The sequence below is a fragment of the Camelus ferus genome, chromosome 1 (genome assembly GCF_009834535.1).
Source record: "Camelus ferus isolate YT-003-E chromosome 1, BCGSAC_Cfer_1.0, whole genome shotgun sequence".
NCBI classification, from domain to species: Eukaryota; Metazoa; Chordata; class Mammalia; order Artiodactyla; family Camelidae; genus Camelus; species Camelus ferus.
The window spans coordinates 120,599,896-120,626,953 of record NC_045696.1 but is presented as its reverse complement, the minus strand read 5'-3'; the positions used below and the strand labels follow the sequence as shown (position 1 = coordinate 120,626,953).

Here is a 27,058-nt window from a genome sequence, read left to right as displayed (position 1 = left end):
ATGGAAATCAGGCATTCTGTTTTGACGTCTTTGTAAGTAGTACACAACATATGTGTGGTGATGAAATTGTCACTTTTTTGAAAGATGCTTAGTTCATTATTTTATGATTTGCTTGTCATTATTTTAGTGGAACGTGAAAAATGGTCTTTGAACTCTGCCTTTATGGCTAGGCACATGCACAGAGTGATTGGTGGTGTTTTTTTTTTTTTTAAGTACATGTATTTATCCATCTGCTTATTTATTTATGGTTTCCATAATTGTATAGGTGTAAATTTCAAGCTTAGAAAATTCAGAGTTTCTTTCAAGACATATCCAGGTTTATCAGTTGTAACAAAGTGTATTTACAGTTCATTTGGCAAATAGAGACACAGCTGACCCTTGAACAGTGCCAGGGTTGGGGCGCTGACCCTCCAAGCATTCGAAAATCCCCACATAATTCATAGTTGACCCTCTGTATTCGTGGTTCCACGTCTCTGGATTCAACCAGCCATGGATTGTGTGATACTGTGGTATTTACTATTGAAAAAGATCCCAGTGCTGTTCAAGGGTCAGCTGTAATTGAACTGGATAAAATTAAGTAAAAAGAAAAGTCATAATTCTTAAAAATAAACTGTATTCTTTAGACTGTTATGACCTGCTTTTGGCCCAGTGCATCTTAGTCTTTTCTCAGTTGTGTTAAGCAGGTAAGGCTCTGATACATAGGTGCGCTGTTAACACATTTACATTCAATTACCAATAGTCACAGCATAAAAATTATAGCTGCTGTTTATTGAAAGATCTGCTGGGTGTAAGGCATCTACTGCTCAGGGTTGCAAGGGTTAGCTACAAAACTTATGTAGATTCTGAAGTAGGTTTTAGATTTTAAGTTTTAAAATCTGTGTCTCTTACAATTGACACTTGCAACAACCTTGAGCAGCAGATATTATAGTACCTTTGTTTTACAGGTGAGGAAATTGGGAATGGAAGAGGCTAAATAACACAACCAAAGTGTATCTGGGATAATTTTTCTCAGTTCTTGGAGCTGCTGGTCTAGACCTTGATTTTGAAGCAACCCTGCTTTTATTTGGTCTGCTGGATCTTGATAAAGAGTCCCTGGTAACCCAGGGTCAGTGCTGGGACCTTGCAGTGTCCCTTTATCATGGTTGAGTGCATAATAAAGCTGCTGTTTTAAAAAAAACTTTTTTTTATTCCAATATAATGCAATCTTTTTGAAATTAAAGTATAGTTGACTTACAATGTTGTGTTAGTGTCTAGTGTACAGCATAGTGATTCAGCTATACATGTATATGTTCTTTTTCATATTCCATTCCTTTATAGTTTATAACAAGGTAGTGAATATAGTTCCTTGTACAGTAGGACCTTGTTGCTTAAAGCTGCCTTTTTAAGTAGAGTCAGAAGTCTGTTTGAACTTGTATGGTTAAATGTAATTAAACCACACATGTCAGTAATTATAAAAGTTTAAAATCAATTAAAAATTTCTTTTATAGTATTTTTAACTCAAAGATGCTGGCATAGACTTGTATCTTGCATGAAGTGACAAGTGTGTTGTGGTTTATATACTTAAATGTGGAAATAAGCGTAGATTACTCAGACTTGAGAGGTGCCCAGGAACGTAGGAGACTTTTCCTAATAAAGATGTGTTCATTACAGTGGGCTGTTCACCTAGAACTGTCAGCATGGTCCAGAATTCTCCTGTCTGTAGGGTGAGCAGGCATTACAGAGTATCAGTATCTTGCCTACTGAGAGGTAAATTTTTGCCCTATTCAGAACAGTGTTGAACCTGGCAGGGCTGGGCTCAGGGCTCCAAGGTGAAAGGAATCACTGCATTTGATAGACTCAGAAATCTCAGCTACTGTGAGATGCACACTGTGAGTTTCAGAGTTGAGAAAAAGTGAGTCTTAGAGTCAGTGAAATAAGGTGGTTTACATTCAGTGCCCTTCACTGCTGAGGAGGAGGAGGGCCGTCTCTGGCTGGTGTAGTCCTACGTTAAGAAGCACGGCAGTAGGAGGATGGAGTTGCAGGAATAAATGAAAATGGGAGGAAGAGGAAAGTGTAAGCAAAGAGCAGATGTAATTCACAGCAAGTGTGACGGCAAAAATCGCCAAGTCGGTATTTTCACAGCGGCGAGGAGTATGAGGTAGTCTCGACAGATGATCAGAGAGGAAGGAGGAAAGCCAGACCCCCGCGGGACTGTGGCAAGCGGTCTCACTTTTGTTCATTCAGAACTTCAGTGTCCCTTGTAGAGCCGTCTAGAAATGGCTGATTCACTTTGGTAGTGGCTCTCTGAGGTGGTTTGTGGGAGGAAACCGAGACACGGGTGGGCTAGGCAGCCAGCTCGTGAGTGTCATGGTTAGGACTTGAGCCAGGGCCTGTGTGATTCCAAAACCCAGCTCGATCTGTTATTTTAATGTGAAACTGTTTCTCTGCTAGCCTGCTTGCCTGTTTCTCACCTGTTAGGTACTGTTTAAAGGTTAGGTCTCTACTGTTGAAAAGATTAGGCGTTTTTTGCCTCAGTAGATTTGAGTGCTATGCTTTGTGTTATTTTTGTATTTTTTCCAGTGTTATTGAGGTATAATTGACACACATCACTGTGTAATTTTAAGATGTAGAGAATAAGGTTTGACTTACGTATACCGTGAAGGGATTATCAAGGTAAGTAGTTAGCATCTGTCATTTCGTATAGATATAATGAAAAAACAAAGAAAAAAGAAAAAAAATGTTTTCCCTTGTGGTGAGACCTCTTAGGATTTACTCTAACAACTCTGATGCGTACCATACAGCAATGTTAACTATAGTTACCTTGTACTTTTCTATATTTTTAAAAGAAGCTTATGTTTTATTCTTAAAACTGGTAGTTTGGGGATAGTTGTGGATTATGAGATTAGTCACTAGAAGTCTGATTAGGTTAAGTGCTAAACGGATGAGTCCCACTTTTCTTTAGTTTTTGGTGATTGTGTATAAATACTTAGGAAAGAAAAGTTATAAGCATTACCCAAATTTATGATTATAATTATTACAAAATTTCTCCCTTTTATAGAAAACATAGCTCTGCTGGCAGAAACAGCTTTGAGATTCCTGGAATTGGTTCAGTTAAAAAATCTCAATATGGAAAATGACCCAAATAGTGAAGAAATAGATGAAGTTACACATCCCAATGGAAATTATGACACAGGTAATACTATTTTCTCTTCCAGATTTCCTGTTGTTTGGAGTGAATGGCTAATGTGAACTTGTAGCACGCTGTCATTTATAGTTTTGATGTGCAGTGACAGAGTACCAGACACACAGTGGGAGGGATTCTGTTGTCTGACTGTGCTCTGTTCTCATACACTGCTGTCTAGCCAGGGAACGATCAACTTGTTGCCACAGATTCTAAGCTCAGTTTTTCAGCCAGGATTGATTTGTATCAACAGCAAAACTAGCCAAATTATCTAATTCTTATAAAAGAAAAAAAAATTGGAAACATCATACTAAAGAATTGAACCCTTTCTCTTTATGTGAGTATATTCTGAGTATCCTCCATCATCAACTGTTTTATTTCATACTGTCTATGATTTTTTTAAATCAAAACTCACACCTTTTACTGTAAAGGAGCAGATATGGTGGTAAACTCTGAGGTCACAGTCCCGGCCTCAAGTGACTTTACGTCCACACAGCTTTCAACAGGCTTTTAGTTAATGTTTATTGTGTAAGAGATTTAGAAGTAAAATAATATACCTAGATCTATTCTAAGATGTTTCTACTTCAGAAAAACTAGAGAAATCTAGTTTTCAGATTTTTATGCTATAGACAACTGTGGTGTCTGGTAACTTGTTCTAATGGATCATTTTATAACAGTAGATATTATCTTGAGTTGAAGACAGTGGAATAATTTTAGACTTAGAGAAGGATGTATCAGAAAGGAAATCCTTGCTTTTTTTCATGGAATTACTTAGAAAATGGTGCTGTCTTACTTTCTGTAACTAATTAGACCTTTTTAAATAGTGAAGTTGGGCATTAAAACTTTTGGGGCATTAATATGAAGTTTTTCTTAATGTGAAGGTAGAGTTTTTCCTATCAGACCACCTTTTCCCTTGGCAGTGGCTGCACCAGGCGTGGTGTCTGCCCTCAGTTAGTCAACAGATAATTATTAAAGACAAGCTTCGCATCAAGCAATTATGTCCTGCTGTAAGCACTAGAGATACAGTGGTAAACAGGACAGAGGAGGTCCCTGCTCTTGAGCTTATGCTTTAGTAAGGGAAAGACAGACAACTTAGTCCATAAACAAAGGGAAAGGGGGGAGTGGGTAGGCAGTAAGGTCAGAGAAGAAGGCAGTGGCCAGGTCATGGACAGCCTTGACAGGACTTGCAGTGTGTTTCCTGGCTTTCTAAAATGTAATTAACCAGCCTTTAAAAGCGCGTTCTAAAAGGACTGCCCTATACCATCAGATTATATCCTGATCCAGTCCAGTGTTTTCAAGTCCTGGTCTAAGTTGCTCTTACTGGGGCAGTATCATCTCCCTCTTGGTGCTTCCCCATAGTTTTTCTTTGAACTTCGTAAATAGAGCTCTTAACCAGGGAGAGAGTAACTACGCTTGTGGCATCTGCTTACTAGAATGTTTTTCAGTCTGTATTTCAATTTCCTGACTGTCCTTCAGAGCTTTGAGTAGTGGAAAAACTTAGTGATTGTAGACTTCCCATGTGTCTTCTGTAATCATTCTGTTTCCTCCAAGGAGTAAGAAAGACTGGGTCTATATGTATGGACAAAAGAAAATTAATCCTTTTTTTTTTTTCTTTTTCAGAGCTCCAAGCCTTACATGAAATGGTCCAGCAGAAAGTTGTCACTTTGCTAAGTGACCCTGAGAACATTGTGAAACAGACCTTAATGGAAAATGGGATAACACGGCTGTGTGTCTTTTTTGGACGTCAGAAAGCCAATGACGTTTTACTCTCCCACATGATCACTTTCCTGAATGATAAAAATGATTGGCATCTGCGTGGAGCCTTTTTTGATAGTATAGTTGGTATGTTTTTTGTTTGTTTTTAAATTTCTCTTTAAGATTATGAATTATCTTCTCAAACAGATACTTCCAGGCAATCTGAAAGGTGACAGTACTACCAGATTTCATTAATGAAATGAGTTCCTGGTATTTCTGTCTATCTTCGTGCTGCTTTTGGATGATGGAAGTATCTTAGCTGATCAAGGGGCTGGTTAATAAAACATGCGTCCGTATGAAGCGGGTACCATGTGGTCATTAAAAAGTATGTTTTAAAAGAGTATTTAATGACCTGGGAGAGTACCTTGAAATATTATTGAAGTAACTGAAGTGGGTTGTAAGTTTACTCAGTGTGTAAAGGTAACAGTAACAAATCATATATTTATTAAAAAGGTTAAATATACTAAGATGTGAAGAGTGATTATCTCTGGAGCTAGTGATTGTTTCTTTAATATTTTCCATATTTGTCAAATTTTATAGTAAACATACCACTTTTACAATCAGAAAATAAAGTATAACTATGATTGAAAATCAGTCTAATTAGAAAGAAGTAAAGCTTACAGACTTTACTTTGTATAAACTGAAAATCTTAAAAATTAATCAGCTTTTCCCCCACTTTTTTAAAAATGGTGCTGTTCCTCATTTTCAGATTTATCTAAAGAAGAGAGAGATCTTGTATTTTATCTGCATAAGTCCTGTTACATTTAGATTCACAGAAAGAAATGGACTTTATTTTGAATAGTCATGTTTGACATAGGATTTAATCTTTTTCTCTTTGGAGTAATAACTGATTCCTTTCCACCTGATTGTACTGACTTTTTCAAATTTAGGTTGAGTCATTTATGAAATACTCTGTGCTAAAGCTGTATTATTACAGTTACCCAGGAACCCTCCTATGTCATTTTGTACATGATTGTATAGCTTGTCTGTAACTCAAAAAACTGTGCTACACATTAGGAAGCTTCACGGGTATCCAGACTTTCTTGTGTAGTAGCAGAAGGCTGTAGGGTTTAACTTTTGGTTCCCAATAATCTGGGAAGTTAACTGCTGAAAGGTTTGCTGTTGGATGCTTTCTTATAAAAATAAAAAAAGAAAAGAAACTTATGGCAACAGTGTTCCTAGTTCTGCAAATACTATCACATAATGTTTTGGAGAAAAGAGTACTTTTCTACTTCTGAGAAGCTTTGAAATTTCTGCTGTTCTCGCTTTGTTATAACTGGAGATTACTGTACCTCCTCTTTTCAGACATCTTTGGTTTGCTTTTTATTTTTGCATCAGGTTATTGATTCATCTCAGCCTTCCATCCCAGACTCCATCTAACTTGGTTCCTAAATACAGTATGCTTTGTTTCTCACATCTTTCTGTCTTTCTTGGGCTCTTGTTTCAATAATCTGATTTTTATTTCTTTTGCAAAGGTGGCTCTTGGAACTTCCTCCATCTATTGGTCAGTTCATATGTATTTTGAAACATGGCCTTCTTTTTTCATTTTAAAATAATTTTCATTGATTTTTTTGTCTGTTTATAAAAGTAATACATACTTGCTGTAGAAAATTTGGAAAATTTGGAAACCAGGAAGGAGACAAATCCCCTCCAGGCCTCCAGCCTGGGTACAGCCTCTGCTAATGTTCGGGTTTTCTTCCCGTGGGTCCCCCCTTCCTGCTCTTCCTGTCCCGTCCTCCCATCTGCCGTCTGTGCTGGGGGCCTTGCGGGCACTGGTTAAGAGCAGGCACTCTTGGCTCCAGACTGGTGGGTTCAGGTTCTGGGTCTGTCACCTGCTGGCTTGGTTCTAGAGGAAATCATTTAATCTTCTCTATGCCTTAGCTGTCTGTGAAATCGGAATAATAATAATACCTAACTCACTGGTTATTGTGAAGGTAAAATGAATTAACAGATGATAGTGCCTGGCATGTAAGTTCTATGTATGGAATATATTACTTCTTAGTCTTATTACTTTTAAACCTTTTTCTAGTAACATACGTATATTGTAAGCATTTTCTCATGTCATTAAAAATCCTTTGAAACCATAGTTTAATGGATAGAAGTATTCTATTATGTAGTTTTACTAAAATTATTCAGGTCTTCTTTTGAATATTTATTTGTTTATTTGGGAGGAGGTAACTAGGTTTATTTATTTACTTATTTTTTTAAGTGGAGATACTGGGGATTGAACCCAGGACCTTGTGCATGCTAGGCAGGCACTCTACCACTGAGCTATCCCCTCCTCCTTTTGAATATTTTAATTACTTTTTGTCTATCATATATTATACAGATAATCATTTACATAAGTATTTGCTTCTGATTATTTTCTCAGGCTAGAAGTCTGAAATGTTAACTACTGAGTTAAAGAATATGCATATTTTTTAAAAATTGACACATTTGATAAGGTTTTCAGAAAGATCATGTCGTTGTCTACTCTGATCAGCACTGTTTGACAGCACCACACAGCCTTCTGGTGTGGACTAGGCTTCAGTTAGTCTTTGCCTGGTGGTAGGTTAAAGTGATAACTTGTTTTCATATATATTTATTTGCTTATCAGTGAAGGTGAAAAACTTTCTCTTGTTGATTACTCATTCATGTTTCCTACTCTGATTTTTTAATGTATTATTTTGGCCCCTTTTTTGATCGTGTTAAGCTTTTCTTGTTGATTTTTTAAAGCCTTTTATATATAACATGAAAAACAATAGCTTTTTATTATTTTTATGGCAACTGCTTCTCTCAAATAACTTGATTATTATTTGTATGTCTTTTAAAATAATTTTAGTGTTGTCAATTTATTTGATCTTTTCCTTTGTGATTTTTTTTCTTTTAATTTTGTGCTTAAATTTTTTTCCCATTCCAGAATTAGGTTTATAATATTCTGGGTACATGTCATTTTTGTTTGTTTGTTTGTTTTTACATAAAAATAGGAACTGTGTAATTGATCTTTATTTTAGGCTGTGGTATGAGGTGAAATATAAATTTTTCTTGGAAATATAATCAGTTTTCCCAGTATTAAATTACTAAACATTTCATTTATTTTTTCCATTGATTTATGAAGCCTCTATTATCATCTGTTGCATGCATGTCTTTTAGAGTCAGTTTTCTTGGTATCCTATTCCATTGATTTTTCATTTCTATATGCAGTACTGTATTTTTATAGCTATATTGTATTTTAATTATTGGATATTTATAAGCAACTTTAGTATCCGGTAGGATAAGCTTCCGAGATGTCAGTCTTCTTTTGCAAAATATTTTGAACTATTTTAGCTCATTATACATTTCAGTTTATAAAGTTTCTAAATATAATCCACTGGAATTTTAAATAGCATTTTTCTTTTTATTACAAAAAATTCTAAAATTATTTTTCAGATAAGGGGAAATACGCTTTTGCACATTCAAAATTTATGAAGTAATGTATGAAAGACAATAGTTGCACTTTCCAGAGGTACCTACTCTGGTTTTTGATTTTGGTTTGGTATCTTCAGGTGATTTTTGCCATATCTCTAAACAGTATTTTCATATGACTATTTTTAGGATTATCAGATAAGTTTTATACTTTATCCCTTGACTTTTTTCTGTGCCAGATGAAGATTTAACTCACTCATATCATCTGCCTTTCCTTCCCTTCCCTGTTTTGAGTTGTAGATCACTATATTCACAGTGCTTCAGTTTTTAGTTTGTGTTTTTGTAACTTTAAATAATTAAACCTGTTTCTTACTGATCTACTTCGGATTCAGACTCTAAGGAATTTAATGCCTCTCTCTCTCTTTCTCTCTCTCTTCTCTCTTTTCTCTTTCTCTACTTTTGTTGGTTGATAATTCAACTAATTGTTAGTTGACAGTTCCACTTACATTTGCATTTTCATAGTTGATAATACTTACATTTTGTTCTGTAATCGTAGTAAAGTCTTTTGTGCTTCGTATAGACTGATTCTGAAAATTCAGAACAATTTACATGACTACGAATGGGTGCATTTTATTGACTTTAGAGCCAAGTAGTGCACTGTATATTTGCTTCACCCTAGTTCTAATGCCATGACTCCTTTTTCACTTGATGAGAATGTTTATAGCAACATGGCCAATGAATTCTTTCTATCCTCTGCAAATTACTAAATACATAGCATGTTTTAATTTCATTTTTATACCATGACTTTCTTGAACAATTTATTTGTCCTAGAGTTGCAGCTTTCTTTGTTTTCCTTTTAGAGAGAAAAGTATTATATCTTCTTCAACTTACCTATGATAATCTAGCTTCTTTCTTACCAGTTTTGTCTATTCTTTTAATCTGTTCCATTTTTCTTCTTGGTAACATATTGACGTTTATTGGCTTTTAGTTCTTATTTGGGCTGATTGATCTCTGGGTCTTTACTAGCTGTATCCTTTTCTTCCCCTTGAATTCCTGGTTGTATCTGCCATTTTGTGCATTCTACATTTTCTTTATTTTGCTAAAGTACGTCCTTAAGAAATTTTTTTGGAAATCTTTGTTTAGGAGGTAAACCTGTATAGTCCTTGCGTGTCTCAAAATGACTTACTTTTGTTTTCTTATTTTATTGACAGTTGTGATAAAAACTTTCTTCCATAACTATGAAGGGCTTCCCTGTTGTTCTCTGGCCTCCATTGTTGCTGAGGTTCATTTCATGCCAGTCTGATTCTCCTTCCTTTTTGGGGGGATCTGTATTTTTCTTTCAGTTCACAGGATTTTTTCCCCCTTGGTGTTCCAGAATTTCTTGATGATTCGGTTTGGTGTGGGTCTTTTTCCTTTACTGTTCTGGGTAGGAAGTGCAGTGTACCCTCCTGGATTGTCACTCAATATATCTGGCATTTGATTAACTTTATTGTTTGACTTAACAGCATTTGCACTTGGAGGTATGGAATAATCACCTAATGGTGCTCCTCTGTTCCAGGTGTTGCTGCCTACGTTGGCTGGCAGAGCTCCTCGATCCTCAAACCCCTGCTGCAGCAAGGGCTCAGTGACGCCGAGGAGTTTGTTATTGTGAAAGCTCTGAATGCCCTTACCTGTATGTGCCAGTTAGGGCTGCTTCAGAAACCCCATGTCTATGAATTTGCCAGTGATATTGGTAAGTTTCTGGTTCTCAAAATTAGGATGGGAAAACTTGGAAAGTAGTAAGGGAAATAATAGCTGCTAGGGCATTGTAAAATTTCTAGGCCATCAAGAGTCAGATTTTCAACTGTGCTGTCCCTGGTGTGTGTGTGTGTGTGCATGTGCGCGTGCACTCACCCGTGTGCGTGCCTGTGCACGTGTGCTTTATCCATGAGAGTGACACAGGCAGACAAGGGCACTGGCCCTCAAGCCCTGTTTGGGAAATAGATCTTTGTTTTAATCTGTAGTCATGTCTTGGTGATTCTTGAAAAATGGTGATTCTTGAAAAATTCTTGAAAAATGTTTTTGTTTTTTAAACGCAATGTGGATAAAGTATTTAACTGCTATGACGAGTCAACTTATGTTTTCAGACACTTGACTGTTGGTTGGGTTGAAACTGGGTGTGGAGGAATGTCTCTCACTTCCGTCACTGTGCTGATTACCAGTTAAGAATTCATGGTATTGAAGTTACTACTGTTGGTAATTTTGTTAACCAATGAAAGGAATGAATTCCCTGATCTTTATGACACTTATCTATGTCCATAAACTTAAAATTCAGATAAGAGCAAACAAGTAAACGTGGCACGTTGTAAAGTTAAGAATATCAGAAGCTTCATCTGAAGAAAGTAACCAGTATAAGATTGCAGATTGGCTTTGACTGAGAGGACATGAAATCTTAGAAAATTGCCTTTTTAGATAAAATACTTTATTGCTGCTAAATGTTTTGCCAAGGAAAATTAGTAGAAAGATCAAATTAGTTAGACTTGGTTGGTAGGTTTTTCTTGAAGCACTCCTCAGAGAAGAAAGACAGAGGAGTTATAATTTATTTTGATTGTTGAGAAATTACATGTTTAGATAGTAGAGGTATAAAATTTGTGGAAGTTTTTAAGGCATGAATGTAGCTTTTTAAAAGAAAAATATTTATGGAAATTTGAGTGTATGTAGGTTTCTTATTTTGCACTCCAATAGCTGTAACCTTTTTTTTAATTTATATCTCTAGTTTGGTTTGACTTTTTTGATGATTATGTTAAAAATAATTACAAACTCGATAGAAAAGTTCTGAGTATTGGCAACATAATCATGATGAAAATCTCCATTACACTGAAATGCTTTTGATTTTTTGTGTTAAGTTACAGAGTGTTGAATCTTGAGGGTGTCGTCTCTTTTTCCCCCCAGCTTTTTAGAGAGGTGACAGCTTGGGAAACAAAAATTACTAATATTATAATAAGACAAAAGATGTTAGAGTGGTTTTTGAATTTCTGGTCATTTGTAGTTAAGGCGGTTGTAGAAAGATCTGTTTTCTTAATAATACTGAAGAGAAAATGTACCATCTTAACGTGTGTATCTTGCTGCCTGGAATATTTTCCTGCTCATTCTCATTTTCTGAATTCTCACATCAGTGCTTTCTTTTTTCTCTCATGAAAGTGGCATTACCTCCCAAGGGTAGAGTTTTTCTTGCTTTTGACTTTGATCTTCTTCGTTCTAATTAATGTCCTCTGTGTATAAATATGTGCCTGTATACTCTGATTTCATGTAATACAGTCCTTCTGTTGCCTGGATATTTGGGAGTTTTTTTGAGATTTAATATAGCTTATAATTAGCATTTTCTTTATCTGCGAAATGGATGTCTATCAGTTTTTAAGCAAAAGTGGTAAAAGCTAGTTTTGCACCTCTCCTCAAATTTTGCAGAGGTTTTTCTGCATCCTGCTGTTTCTAGTCATTGGTCATCGGGTGAACATGTGGGGTACTCTTGTATCTTGAGTTTAGCATCAAAATAAATTATTATTATCTTTAGGTGTAGAATAAATCCAATGTGGTCCAACTTTTTGGATAGTAAACTCCCTTAGAACTGGAACTGAATTTGTACCAGCTTTGCAGTGAGGGGGGAAAGCCTTGCTGGGAAAAATCAGTCAGTCATTTGTTAGCATCTTGAACTGTTTAAAAGAAGAAAGTTTTTAGTAGCTTAGAACACTTACCTGCTTAAAGCTGATGACAAACTTTGCACACCCTCCATTGTCTTTAAATGGTGCGTGGTTATCTCTTGGGCTGATTCTTCAGGGGAATTGTGTTCGTGGTGGTGGTGGTAATCCTGATGAAAGCTACACTCAGCCCACTTAGCTATCACGCAAACACACCTTTCCTGCGCTTGTCCCCAGATAATTGGAAGTATACTGGATGTTCTATAGGAGATCTCTCAATTCTGGTTTCTTTTTATTTGAGTGTTTGAGGTCCTTCATATCAGTTAGTGATTTCCTGATACAACACTGCTGTGCAGCAGTCAAGCACAGAATCCCGGTAAATGCTTCCAGAAGGTTCTCATCATGCATCTGTGAGCTTTAGGCTTTGTATCTCCTACGTGTCTGTGGTGACTGTGATTTATGTGTCTTGTTCTGGCGCTCAGGTTGGCAGGGCAGTGGCTGCCCAGGTTACATTCTGGGTGATGGCAGAAGCCTGGCTTCAGGCTTCTCTGTGTTACACCTGCTAACACTCTGTTGGCTAGAGTAGGGGATGTGACTGCCATGAAATCAGGGGGCAGGGAGGTACCCTCTGGACACCCTGAGCACAAGGTGGGTGTGTGCTTGTGTAACCTGGGTAACATAAAGGGCCCTGATCCTGCCAGGCCATTTGAGTTCAGTTTCTTTTTGGAGGGTTGTCAGTGTTTTTCCAGTCCTGTTGTCAGGGAAGCTACCAGCCCTCCCTTGTTGGCTGTATCAGAGGCTGCAGGGTGTTTATGAAATAACTGTAGTCTCCTCCATGTGTACCTGGAAGAATTGGAAATGGCAGAACTTTGGAGATGGGTATCTTGAACAATTTTTTTCTTCTTCGCCTGTTTATATAAGTAACATTAGCATGTAACAGTATTTTTTTTGATCATTTATTTTTCAGATTTATTTTTTATCGAGGTAACATTGGTTTATAACATGTAAGTTTCATGTGCACAGCGTCTGTTTCTCGTTCCCTGCACACTACAGCATGCTCACCACCAGAAATGCGGTTTCTCCCCACCATCAGTCACTTGGTCCTCTTCACCCATTTTTTTTCCCTCCTCCCTCCTCGTCTGGTGTCTGCAACTCTTTCCTCTTTATGTGCTTGTTTTTGTTTGGTTTGATTTGTTTATTTATTTACTTATTGTTTCTTTATATTCCACATATCAGTGAAATCATATGGTATCTTTCTCTGATATGTTTAACTTAGCATAATACCCTCAAGGTCCATTTGTGTTGCAAATGGCAAGATTTCATCTTACTTTATGGCTGAGTAATATTCCATTATATATTTCTACCACATCCTCTTTATCCTTTCATCCAGTGGAGGGCACCTAGGTTGTTCCCATATCTTGACTATTGTAAGTAATGCCATGATGAACATAGGGGTGCATGTGTCTTTTTGAATTAACATTTTTGTATTCTTTGGATAAATACCCAGAAATGAAATAGCTGGATCTTTTGGTAGTTCTATTCTTAATATTTTGAGGAAGTTCCATACCGTTTTCCATAGTGGCTGCAGCAATTTACGTTCCCGCCAACAGTGTATGAGGGTTCCGTTTTCTCCACATCCTCACCAACACTTGTTACTTCTTGTCTTTTGATCACAGCCATTCTAACAGGTATGAGGTGATATGTCATTGTAGTTTAGATTTGCATTTTTCTGATTAGTGATATTGAGCACCTTTTTTGTGCATGTTGGCCATCTCTGTATCTTAGGAAAAATGTCTATTTTGGTCTTCAGTTCATTTTTTGATCAGATTGTTTGTTTTTTGAAATAATTTCTTTGCATATATTGGATATTAACCTTTTAGGGATATAATTTGCAAATATCTTCTCCCATTCAATAGGTCATCTTTTTGTTTTGTCGATTGTTTCTTTTGCTGTGCAAAATCTTTTTAGTTTAGTGTCTTTCCAGTTGTTTACCTTTGCTTTTGTTTCTCTTGTCTGAGGAGACTTACCTAGAAAGACTTACCTGGAAAGACCTAAGACTGATGTCGGGGAGCGTACTGCTTATGTTTTCTTCAGTGGTTGTACGGTTTCAGGTCTTACATTTAAGGGTTAAATCCATTTTGTGTTGATTTTTGTGTGTGGTGTGAGATAGGGTCTAGTTTCATTTTTTTTGCATGTAGTTGTCCAGTTTTCTCAACACCAACTATTGGAGAAACTATCCTTTCTCCATTGTCTGTTCACATTAATTATCCACATGCAGGGGTTTGTTTCTGTCTGGGTGATCTATCCATCGATGTAAGTGGGGTGTTAAAGTTCCCTACTATCATGGTGTTGCTGTCAGTTTTTCCCTTTAGGTCTCTTAATAATTGTTTTGAATATTTTGGTGCCCCTATGTTAGGTATATGTTTATTAACTGTTATGTCTTCATGATGAATTGTCCCCTTTATAATTATATACTGTCCATCTTTGTCTTTTGTTACCTTTTTCGGCTTGAAGTCTGTTTTATCTGGTGGGAGTGTGGCTACACCTACTTTCTTTAGGCTGTAACTTGGGGCAGCATCTTCTGTCTTTTCACTTTGAGCCTGTGTGTGTCTTTACAGCTGAGGTGAGACTCCTGGAGGCAGCACACAGTTGGGCCTTGTTTTTAACCCATCCAGCCACAGTGTGTCTTCTGATTGGTGAAGTCAGTCCATCTAAATCACTGATTAACTTAACTTAATGACTGTTGACAGATGAGGGACCAGTCCTGCTATTTACTCTTTTGTTTTCCGGTTGCTCTACATCTCTGTTGTTACTTTTCCCCCGTGTTTCTCTTTGCCGTTTTGGTTTGGTGGTTTTCTATGTTGTTTTTCTGTTTCCTCATTGTTTTTATGTTTCCTGTCTCTGCTCTAGATTTATTTTTTGTGGTTACCATGCGGTTTGTGTCAAACATCTCATAGGTAGAATGGTCCTTGTTCTGCTGATGGCGTCCTCATTTACCTGTGTGGATTCTGCCCTTTTCCTCTTCCCTGTTTGTACTCTTGTTGTCTCAAATGCTCCTTTTTTATGTTGTGAGTTTGTTACCAAATTGAAATAGCTACAGTTATTTTTTTCTGCTCCCCCCCTTTTACGTTTATGCTGTAATAAAATGTAATTTTAGTAAAATGACAAGTAAAGTAAAATTTATGCTGTAATAAGAACCTGTTTTCATAAAGAGTTGTGATTTTCTGATTCTATTTATCACCTTCCTCAGAGTTTGTGTACCTTCACCTCTTGTTTCTGGTAGCAGAGTCCGTGCAGCATTTCTTGTAAGACAGGTCTAGTGCTGCTGAACTGCTTCAGCTTTTGTTTGTCTGGGAAAGTCTTTATTTCTCCTTCACATTTGAACGATAACTTTGCTGTAGAGATCATTTTTGGGTGACAGTTTTTATCTCAGTGCTTAGAGAATGTCATTCCACTCCCTCCTGGCCTGTAGAGTTTCTGCTGAGAAATATGCTGGTCGCCTAAGGCAGGGGTAGGGGGTCCTCTGTAAGTTACCATCCTTTTGCCTGCCTGCCTTTAAAATTCTTTGTCATTGACTTTTGACAATTTTAATATAATGTGTCTTGGAGAAGGTCTTCTTGCATTGAGGTAATGAGGTGCTGTCTTAGCTTCACAGAATTGTACATCTGGTTCCTTCTCCAGGCTTGGGAAGTTCTCAGCTCTTATTTCTTTAAATAAACTGTTCCCTTCGTCCTCTCTTTTCCTTCCTAAATGTTTGTTACCCTAATGTTGCCCTTCCTAAAGAGTCTGAAAGCTCTTGTGGAATTCCTCATTTTAAAAATATCTTATTTCTCTTTCTTTTTGCCTATGTTTTCTTCTAAGAGGTTTATAGTGTCTTGTCTTACATTTAAGTCTTCAAGCCATTTTGGGTTGATTTTTGTGTATGGTATGAGGGAGTATTCTAACTTCATTGATTTACATGCAGTGGTCCAGTTTTCCCTACACCATTTGCTAAAGACACTGTCTTTACTACATTGTATGTTCTTAACCTCCTTTGTCAAAGATTAATTGACCAAAAGTTTGTGGGTTTATTTCTGGGCTCCTTCTATTCCATTGATCCATATATCTGTTTTTGTACCAGTACCATGCTGTTTTGATTACTGTAGCTCTGTAGTATTGTCTGAAATCTGGGAGGATTATTCCTCCAGCTTCATTCTTTCTCTTCAGTAATGCTTTGGCAATTCTGGGTCTTTTGTGATTGCGTATAAATGTTAGGATTTTTCTAGTTCTCTGAAATATGTCCTGGATAATTTGATATGGATCACACTGAATCTGTAGATTGCTTTGGGCATTATGGCCATTTTAATGATATTAATTCTTCCAATCCAGGAGCATGGGATAATCTTTCCATTTCTTTAAGTCATCTTTCATGTCCTTAGTCAGTGTTTTGTAGTTCTTCCCGTGTAAGTCTTTCACCTCCTTGATCAGATTTATTCCTAAGTATTTTATCTTTTTGAATGCAGTTTTAAAAGGGATTGTTTACTTTTTTTTTCATTCTAAGTTATTGTTAGTGTAAAGGAATGCAATTGATTTTTGTCTGTTAATCTTTGTTTCCTGTTATCTTGCTATATTCTTTTATCAGCTCTAGTAGTTTTGTGTGGTGCTTTTAGGGTTTTCTATATGTAGTATCATGTCATCTGCATATAGTGACAGTTTTACCTCTTCTCTTCCAGTTTGGATCCCTTTTCTTTTTTCTTGCCTGATTGCTGTGACTAGGACTTCCAATACTGTATTGAATAGGAGTGGTGAGAGTGGGCATCCTTGTCTTGTTCTAGATTTTAGGAGGCGGTCTTTTAGTTTTTCACTGTTGAGTATTGTGCTGGCTGTGTGTTTGCCATAAATAGCTTTTATTGTCTTAAGAGATGTTCCCTCTATGCCTACTTTGGTAAGGGTTTTTATCATTAATGTGTGTTGAATTTTATCAGATGCTTTTTCTGCATCTATTGATATGATCATGTGATTTCTGTCCTTTTGTGGATGTGGTGTATCATGTTAATTGATTTGTGTCTGTTGAACCATCCTTGTGTTCCTGGGATGAACCTAACTTGATCATGGTATATGATCTTTTTTATGTCCTGTTGGATTCTGTTTGCTAATGTTTTGTTGAGGATTTTTGCATCTATATTCATCAGTGATACTAGCCTGTAATTTTCTTTTTTGGTAGTGTCTTTGTCTGGTTTTGGTATTAGGGTGATGGTGGCTTCATATAATGAATTTGGGTGTACTCCCTCTTTTTTGGTCCTTTGGGTGAGTTTTGAGAAGGATCGTTATGAGTTCTTCTTTGTATGTTTGTTAGAATTCCCCAGTGAAGCCATCTGATTCTAGACTTTTGTTTGCAGGGAGATTTTTTATTGCTAATTCTATTTCATTTCTAGTGATCGATCTGTTTATGTGGTCTGTTTCTTCTTGATTCAGTCTTGGCAGACTGTATGTTTCCAGAAACTTGCCCATTTCTTCTAGGTTGTCCAGTTTGTTTCCATATAGTTGTTTGTAGTATTCTCTCTCTGTCTCTTTTTTTTTTGTATTTCTGTCGTATTGATTGTAATTTCTCCATTTTCCTTTCTTGTTTTGTTTATTTGTGCTCTCTCTTCTTGGTGAGCCTGGCCAGAGGTTTGTCAGTTTTGTTTATTACTCTTTCAAAAAACCAGCTCTTGGTTTGATTGACTTTTTCTGTTGGTTTTTTTTTTTTAGCTCTATTTTATTTATTTTCTCCCTGATCTTTATTGTTTCCTTCCTTCTGCTGACTTTTTGTTTTGTTTGCTCTTCTTTTTCTAATTATTTTAGGTGATATGTTAGGTTGTTTACTTGAGACTTCCTCTTTTTTGAGGAATTGCTGTCTTAGGACTGCTTTTGCTACATCCCATAGACTTTGTGTGGTTATGTTTTCATTGTCGTTTGTCTCAAAGTATTTTTTAAATTTTTTTGGTTTCGTCATTGACTCATTGGTTTTTTTCATAGCATGTTTAATCTCCAGGCTTTTTTTCTCCTGTGTTTTTCTGTGGTTTCTTTCTAGTTTCACAGCATTGTGGTCAGAAAAGATGGTGGAAGTAATTTCTACCTTCTTAAATTTCTTGAGGCTTCTTTTGTGCCCAAGTACATAGTCTGTCCTAGAGAATATTCCATATGCACTCGAAAAGAACGTATATTCTTTTTTTTTTGTTATAATGTCCTAAAAATATCAACCAAGTCTAACTGTTCTGTTGTATCATTTAGTGTCTCCATTGTCTTACTGATTTTTTGTCTGGTAGACCTATCCATTGATACTAATGGCGTGTTAAAGTATCCTACTATGATTGTGTTCTCATCAATTTCTCCCTTTTTTTTTCATTATTTGCTTTACGTATTTAGGTGCTTCCATATTGGGTGCATATATGTTAACAAGTGTAATATCCTCATCTTGTATTGCTCCTTTGATCGTTATACAGTGTCCTTTATCTCTCTTTATGGCCTTTGTTTTAAAGTCTATTTTGTCTGAAATCAGTATTGCTACTCCTACTTTCTTGTTTCCATTTGCATAAAATATCTTTTTCCATCTTCTCACTTTCAGTTTGTGTGTGTCCTTCTCCCTAACATGGGTCTCTTGTATGCAGCATATTGTAGGTTCTTGTTTTATTATTTCTGCCTTTTGATTGGAGCATTTAGTCCATTGACATTTATGGCAGTTATTGATAGATGTGTGTTTATTGCCATTTTGAACTTAGTTTTCCAGTTGATTTGGTATTTCCGCTTTGTTTCTTTTTCTTTTTCTGGTTTGATAATTTTCTTTTTTATTGTCTTGGTTTCTTTTTGGTTTTTGTGACTCTGTTGTATGCTTTTGATTTGTGGTTACCCTCCAGTGCTTTCTAATGCGTTTTTCAAATCGTTTATTGATTTCTTCAGCTCTGGAATTTGTTTGCTTCATTTTTAGGGTTTCAGTCTTCTTTGGTAAAGTGTTAACTTCTGTTCATTGATTTTTTTTATTCCTGAAGTGTCTTTGGGTTTTCTTGTAGCTCCTAGAGCTTCTTTGTGACAGCTGTTTGGGATTCTCTGATGTCAGTATCACTGTCATTCCTCTTGTGTGGCACAATGTTACTGTGGTTCTTCATGGTGCTGATGAATTGTTTCTCCGCTAGTCCCTTTTGAGTAGTAAATAGCTCTCTACTTGATTCTAGTGATTCAACAGGTTGGCAGTTAGAGGTTTTTCTCCTTGTTTTCCAGTAGGTGGCGATATAGCACAAGTTTTTCAACATTTCTTTTACCTGAGCTGCGTCTGGTTATATATGAGAGTCTGCAGTTTCCACCCTCTACTGCCTCTGTTAGAGGTGTTGCCCCGTTGACCTGACTTTTGCTTCTTGTGTGCCTGGTGTTGGTGCTTTGCTGCTGCCAGTGTTGCTGGCATCGTTGCCTGGGGCCCCAGGTTGGTGGGCTCTCCTGCCAATTCCAGTACCCCATGAGGATGGGGGGAGGATGGGGTGGAGTTGGAGCCATGTGGGCATCTTTGCTGTGACTGGTGTTGTAGGGTGTGAGGGCTTTGCTGCTGCGGGTAGGGGCGTGGGGTGCTAGACCTGTTGGTGCCTCTGTGGCTGGAGGGATGGTGTCCCAGCCCCCACCACTGCTGATACCCAGTTACCTGTGGGTGCAGGTGGTGCTGTGGGGGAGGCCAGCGTGTGTGCCACCTCCCCTGCTGCTGCCAGGTTCTCTGGGGCTCTAGGCTCAGCTACTGTGGGCAGAGGTTACAGGATTGCAGTCAATACCTGCTGTGTGCCTTAGGTTCCTCCTCCTCTCACTGTTCCAGTCTGCCCACCTCTAGATGTACATGTGTGGAATTCTCCTGCTCTAGTGCGTTGTGCAGAGGCAACATTGTTGTGTTGTGCATGTTTTCCCGGCTGTAGATTGAAGGGGAGAGTCGAAGGGAGTGTCTCACTCCTCCACGATGTTGACATCATCGTGGCAGTATTGGGCAGAGGTTACAGGATTGCAGTCAATACCTGCTGTGTGCCTTAGGTTCCTCCTCCTCTCACTGTTCCAGTCTGCCCACCTCTAGATGTACATGTGTGGAATTCTCCTGCTCTAGTGCGTTGTGCAGAGGCACCGTTGTTGTGTTGTGCATGTTTTCCCGGCTGTAGATTGAAGGGGAGAGTCGAAGGGAGTGTCTCACTCCTCCACGATGTTGACATCATCGTGGCAGTATTCTTATTTCTCTGTTTGCCGTTTCTTATAAAATTAATGTTCTCTAAATGTGGATGTTTTTGCATGCTCAGAACTAATACAGTTTTTTGTGTTTTAGAAGTTTAAATTTTATTCTAAATCAGGTTACTTTAGATGTTTGAATTTTATTCTAAATTTTTTGATTAGTTGAAATTAATGTAATATAGGAAATAGTTAAAATAAAAGCTGTGAAAGATTTAATTTTCTGAGTTAATCTTACACAACAGGCATCATATGTTTTCTGTCTTTTAGTTCCCATTTATAACACCTTGTATATGAATTTATAAGTATTGTATTTGACATGATCCAACCTTTGCATTAAAAAGGATGTAAAAGAGGTGAGATCATTCCCTTAATCCAAGCTACGGCTTGGAGAAGAAAGAACTTCCCGGTTTCCTTGCTCTTTATGAGGAAGATGGCGGGTGCATCTTTGGACTTCTGTGGGGTATTAGGTGGGGGAGTAGTGGTTTGCTGTATACTGCTGGGGCTTTTGATGTCTTTGTCTGACAGTTTTTAACCCAGGCTTATAAGTAAATGAGGTTATGCCTGCTCATCTTCAGCCCTAACTAAAATATGACAATTTAAATCCTGAGAAAAGAGGGAGCTGTTTTTCCTCTCATGGGATTGCTGATACTTATGATAGTTACATCAGTATGTTCACTTGGTTCAGTGTATATCTCAGGATAATTGCGTATAAAAGGCAACCTGACAGTGAAATTTGGTGTAGTCCCTTTATCAGTTGTGTTATAAGGTGAAAATTTGTTTATCTTGATAGTTTGAAACTGTTGATGAACATGGTTTCATCCATACCTTTTTGCCTGTTTAGCCCCCTTTCTGTGTCATCCCAACCTGTGGATCCGGTACGGTGCTGTGGGGTTCATCACGGTGGTCGCTCACCAGATCAGCACAGCGGATGTCTACTGCAAGCTGATGCCTTACCTTGAACCATACATCACTCAGCCCATAATACAGGTAAGCACGTGCCAACCGTGCCCCTTAATGGGAGGTTTAGAGAGTCCTCTTTTTATTTAAATTTTTAAAGATTTAAACTGGGGTACTGCATTTCCACCTTCCTTTCAAGCAGTTAATGTTAACGGGACAGATACTCTGGAGGGTGAGGGAAGTTCAGGAGACTGTTCTGTCACACAGCCTTGTAGTAACACAGCCCTCAGTAGTTCGTCCCTTGTTTTCTTACGTGCAGTGCTGGCGAGCACCTGCCGCTGAAGGGAAGTACAGCAGAAGTGTGTGTTGATGGACCTCCGAGGGCTTCTCCTGTAGAAGTGTAACTGACCTCAGTCCGAGTCAGCGTTTATAATAAAGTAGAAAAAGGCGTTTTCCAAAATGTGATTTCTGCACACTAAGTGGTTCTGGTTTCTTTCCTTTTTAATCTAATGAGTACCCCCCAACCCCCCCCAGAAGACTAGCACTCAGTGGTGGACTCTGGTGTCTGCTTTATACAGGGCACTCGTGGACCGGGCCTGTCACTGTTCACCCCCTTCACGTTGCGGGACAGCCAGCTGTCAGAGTCGACACTTAGGTTGAATGGGCTGTTAAGAGTTGATTCTGGCTGTTAGGACATCCTGAAATGTCCCATTTTTACTAAAACTCTTTTTCTTCTGCAAATTCCCATTCCTCTCTGGCTTTCTCCTGCTTTTTTAGCCCGATGTGCCTTCCCTGTGGTTGGAGAAAATGGCCTTGGATGTCCTCTGGAAATGAGTGGGTTTGGTCAGGCCTTCAGTCCTTACTTTTCATAATAGATTAGTTCATTTTAGGGGATCATCATTCTTTGTTTCATACAGTTTGTAAATTTATAAATTTTTATCCTAGGAACAATTTGTGTGTACATGAAAGATGGATAATATTACTAGAAAATACCCCCCCCTGACACTATTAAAGCTTCCTTGGAAATCATGTTTAGAGACTTACTGTTTTTGACTACTTACTCTGTTTAGAAGTTTGGTTTCTAAACTCTAATAATATGGAGAAGGTGTTTCTGGGATTTTAAAATTGCATGTATTTGTGATACTGTTTAGTTGTGGTTTACTAAGGAATGCGACGTGAAAGTGGTTTGTGAGAAATCTGCACCGTTCTCTTTGTTTTCTCAGAAGTTATTACTACTTTTTGCATTTCTCATTGGTTTATATTTTGAAAGACCAGGCTCAGGAGTTGAGAGACCAGTTATCTTTATATTTTGTAATTCTTACCTGTCTACAGTTGGGATTAGACGAAAGATACCCTTTTAATGCAGGTTTCTATGGGCCAGCTCACCAGGTGGTTGAGGAGATCTACAGAAAGCCCTCTTGGCTACCATTCGTAGTGCTCATCCTTTTTTATTGTATATGTGCTGGCAAGGAGAGTACCCATGGGGATTGGAAAAGGAAGGAATATGAACTCTCTGGAGAGAGTAATGTTTTTCAGAAGCAGCTGGAGCTGCTGGGAGGCCTGGCTGCACGAGGCCGGTAGCTGCTGAGCGGCTCCCCTGGACCAGTGCCCTTTGGCCGTTAGGCCTGTGGACTGCAGGGACTTCTTAGATCTAGGAAGTCGTCTGACATTTTGGGGTCTAGAAAACTCGCGATCTGAACTTTTCTAACCTGGGTGTTTGTTAGCTTCTGGTGTGACAGACACAGTTGTGTGCTCAGATGCTAACAGTGAACAGAAGGAATATGTTTGCTCTTTAAAGGGCGCTAGCATTCTTTTTTCTTCTAAGCAGAAATTGCAGATGTTGGTATCTCCCGTTTTCTTAGAAAATAAATACCTATGTTAACTTTACGCAGTTTATATTTGTTGAATTTGGAAATAACTGTACTCTACATTGTATCTTTGGCTGATTCTTTTTTATTTTTCTAATATAGATTGAAAGAAAACTTGTTCTGCTCAGTGTTTTAAAAGAGCCAGTAAGTCGATCTATATTTGATTATGCTTTGAGGTCTAAGGACATTACTAGCTTGTTCAGACATCTGCACATGCGACAGAAGAAACGACACGGGTCTCTTCCTGCCTGCCCCCCACCTGAGGACCCCGCCATAGAACAGCTGCTGAAGAAGTTGCTCTCACAGGTTGTATCACCTTTCTGAAATCTTACCTTTAAATGAAACTTTTATGAAAACATTGAGGCTTCTATCTAGCTCTTAAAAATATTTTAAATGACATTGTATTATAACAAACCAGTAAATAAATCTGGCAGATACTATATGCATTTGCTTTGGTATCTAGGACATACTGTGATGATGGTAAGGAATTGGGTTGAGCTAAATAAGGAATCTTGGGAGACCTGGTAAGTTTTTTGTGATGACTGGCTGTATAAATGAGGGAAAGAGGGGGTATAACCCTAGATGTAGGTGATATTCTTGGCTCAGTTCCATATTTCATGAAAAACAATGAAATTCAATTGGAAGGAACAATACAAAGTTCAAATGCAATAGAGGAAAATCCTGGTTTATCTCAATCCAGATTTTACTACTGTGTCTTACAGGTCTATGAATTCAGATTGTTTAGCAAATTTTGTTAGAATTAGAAATTAATCTTTTTATTTTACTTGGTCTCTTCAGAAACATTAAGGCCTCTTTAGAAATATTACGTATAGATTTGGCATCGTGTTTTAAGAGGGATATGTGGATCCCGGAGAAGTCAAGGTAGGAATAAAAATGGTTAGAAATAAAGAATCTGATTTCTGAGTAAATCTCCACGAGCCACACAGCAGATACTGAGAGACGATGTTAATGACTGTCTTTAAGTCTGCAGGACGTTTTGGTTAGGAGGATACCTGTCAGTCGTTGTCCTGTCTAATGAGAAAAGAAGATGGGAAAAACAGTCCAGCTTGGGATGTAAAGCCTCTCACGCATTGTGCTCATCCCTAACTGTCCGTTGCTGTTTGATGCCCACCTGCTGGCTCGGGTGACGGAATGTTGGAATAGGCTTCTCCAGGAGGCTGGTCCGTAACCATTGCGGCTCTTCTGGGTCTGAATTTGCCTGGAGGCTAGAGCTGCCTCTGAGTGTGCCTTCCAGGCCAGTGTTTCTCTTTCCTCTATTTCAGAGGACTTCAGTTTGATGTGACTTGAATTGCCAGCCTTTTGAGTTTTCTTTTAACCTCGGCTTGTACGTTAGGTGTATTTTGTATTTTAGAAAGCAATTTATGGAAACTTGGATATCAAATCACATTTTTCAGTTGTTTCTCCTGAGTAAGTAATCCTTATCAAAAGGATTTCTCCCTGCAATAAAAACCACCCCGACTCAGACATACCTTCAAGCTTGGGTGGTGTGATTCTTTGGATTTCTCCCCGTCCTGCAGGTTTTGTGTATGAGCTCGAAAGCTTTTCATCGTGAGTCATTAGTTCTCTGCGAGGCGGCCGTAGCTCCTAGTAAATGTTTTTGACTTGCTGCTGGTGTTGGTTTTCCCACTGCCATGCTGGCAACTATTTACGTAGTATTTACATTGTATCAAGAGCTGATCTAAAGTATACAGGAGGTTGTGTGTGGGTTAGATGCAAATACTAAGCCGCTAGTTTATCTAAAGGACTTGAGTGTCCATGGGGGTCCTGGACCTGATCCCTGCGGATTCCATGTGATGACTATGTTGTGTTAGGTCTGCTCTGTGGTGCAGTTTAAGTTACTGGGGATCAATTGGCTCCTCTTGAACCTTGTTTTAAGCTTTGTTAGGACAGGCCCAGAGCAGCCTTTGGTCAGTGGCCGGCTCAGGTTGACTCCAGAATGTTGGGGTCCATGATGCTCTGGTTGCTTGGAGTGTGTGTGACCCCAGCCCAGGTGAGCTCCGGGGCTTCCTGCTTTCTGGTTGCTCTTCCTGGCCTCGCGCTCCCGGTGTCAGTACTCAGCCGCAGACTTGAGGAGACTGTGCCGTAGCCCTGGCCGTGGGCCAGACCCCTGCCCCAGTTCTGTGCCCCACATGCTCAGCCTTCGTGCTCCTTGAACGTGGCTCTGCTGAACTGGGTTTGCGTTCCCCCTCCTCGTGCATGGACTGGAAACTCCCCAGAGAGTGAGAGGGGGCAGTCCTAGGACTCTCCTCTGTCCTGGGGGCCGCAGCCTGTGCTTCCCGTTTTCTAGTGCTTGAAAAGTGGCATTTCATAGTTTCTGTCCAGTTTAAAGTTGTTTAACATGGGAGAGTAAATCTTGTCCCTCCTGGACATCACGGCTGGAAGCAGTGTTGGGGCATGCTTGTGGACTTGACCTCTGATTAGAGCACAATCTCCCCGCTGGCTTTTCAAGGTTGTCTTGGTCCTTTGCATTTCCACTTACATTTTCCAAATGATGTTTCCTAATCATCTTGTCACTTTATTAAAAAAAATTTTTTTTTGTTGGTATGTGATTGAGATTACATTGGAACCTGTAGGAGAGAATCAAAGTCTTGCCAGTGAGACGTCAGTCGATGAACACGGTGCGTGTCTACGTTTAGTTGGATCTTTAAGTTATCACAGTAATGTTTTATGGTTTACTTTGTAGAGTTTTATATATCTTTAATTGTTATACATATTTGGGGTAATTGGCTTTTAATGCTATTATAATTGGTATATTAAAAAAAAGTTTTTGTAGCTGGTGTATAGAAAAAATTTTTATATTGATCCTGAATCCAGCAACCTCGTCTGACTGACTGACCAGTTCTAATCTCTTGGCTTGGATGCTTCTTCTGAGTTTGCACATTCATAATTCTGTTGTGTGTGAACAGTAGTAGCAGTATTATTCACTTTTTCCCAGTGAATACTTTTGTTTCCTTGCCTTATTTAAATGACCAGGGTCTTCAGTGTAGTGTAAATGGAATTTGTGATAGTGGGCATTCTTTTCGTTTCTCATCTCGTTGGGAAAACTCAGCATTATACTGTTTGGTGTCTGCTAACACTTTTTCGGTACACTTTTTATTAGATTAAAGAAATTCCCACCCATATCTGGCTTGCTGAGGCTTATTATGGAAGAATATTAAGATGTATCAGATGTCTTTATCATATGGTTTTTTTTAATATTCTGTTAATGTAGCTAGCTACACTGATCTTCCCATGTCATCAACCTTTTATACCTAGATTTTTTTGTGAAACAACTGTATCATATTGTATTTATGTTTAAATACATTTTTATTGTAAAACACACAAATACTATAAATGTATAATACATAAATAATGTGAACATAAGTATTGTGCAAAGTACATTTTTATACAGACTGGATTTGGATTGCTTTTTCTTTTTCCTTTTTTTTTTGAAATTTTTCCATTTCCACAAGTGAGTTGTCCTTCAGTTTTCCTTTCTTGTAATGTCCTTGTCGGGTTTTTTCTTTTTTTTGATGGTGCACGTCTGACATTTTTTATTGAGATAAAATTCACATACAGTAAAATTCACTCTTTCAAAGTGTACAATTCAGTGTTTTTTTTTTTTAGTACATTCACAGAGTTGTGAAACCATCACCACTGTCTAGTTTCAGAACATTTTCATCAGCCCGGAAAGAAAGCCGTGTCGATTAGCAGGCATTCCCTGTTGGCTTCTGCTGTGGCAACTGCTGAATCTACTTTTTGTCTCCACAAACTTGCCTGTTCTGTGTATTTCACGTAAACGGGATCTTACAGTACGTGGCCTTTGTGTCTGGCTGCTTAGTGCAGTATGTTGAAGGTTCCCCCGTGGAGTGGGGTGTGGCTCTTCTTCAGTCTTCTGTACAGCCTTACGATGGCCTTGCCTCGTGTGGACGAGAGCTGAGCCCTCTGTCTTACCAACTGAAACGTAGATTCACAGAAAGAACAGACCTCTTACCATGGCTGTAAGATTTTAAGAGGAGAGGTGAAAATAAATGAAGAATTCCGGTTATTGGAAAAAATTCGGTCCAGGATCTCTCAATAATTAATGTACTTTAATGTTATTTTATTTC

The 27,058-nt window shown here is 38.2% G+C and overlaps 1 protein-coding gene across 1 annotated transcript in view; it reads left to right on the top strand.

Annotated features, from left to right (window-relative positions):
• The window catches only part of PIK3R4 (phosphoinositide-3-kinase regulatory subunit 4), a 70,592-nt gene that overhangs the window by 11,809 nt on the left and 31,725 nt on the right, over positions 1–27,058 (top strand). Inside the window, exons 5-9 of the mRNA XM_032489342.1 lie at positions 3,038–3,172; positions 4,781–5,002; positions 9,858–10,031; positions 21,026–21,171; positions 23,052–23,255. Coding sequence (XP_032345233.1) covers positions 3,038–3,172; positions 4,781–5,002; positions 9,858–10,031; positions 21,026–21,171; positions 23,052–23,255 — 881 coding nt within the window. The remainder of the gene's footprint in view (positions 1–3,037; positions 3,173–4,780; positions 5,003–9,857; positions 10,032–21,025; positions 21,172–23,051; positions 23,256–27,058) is intronic.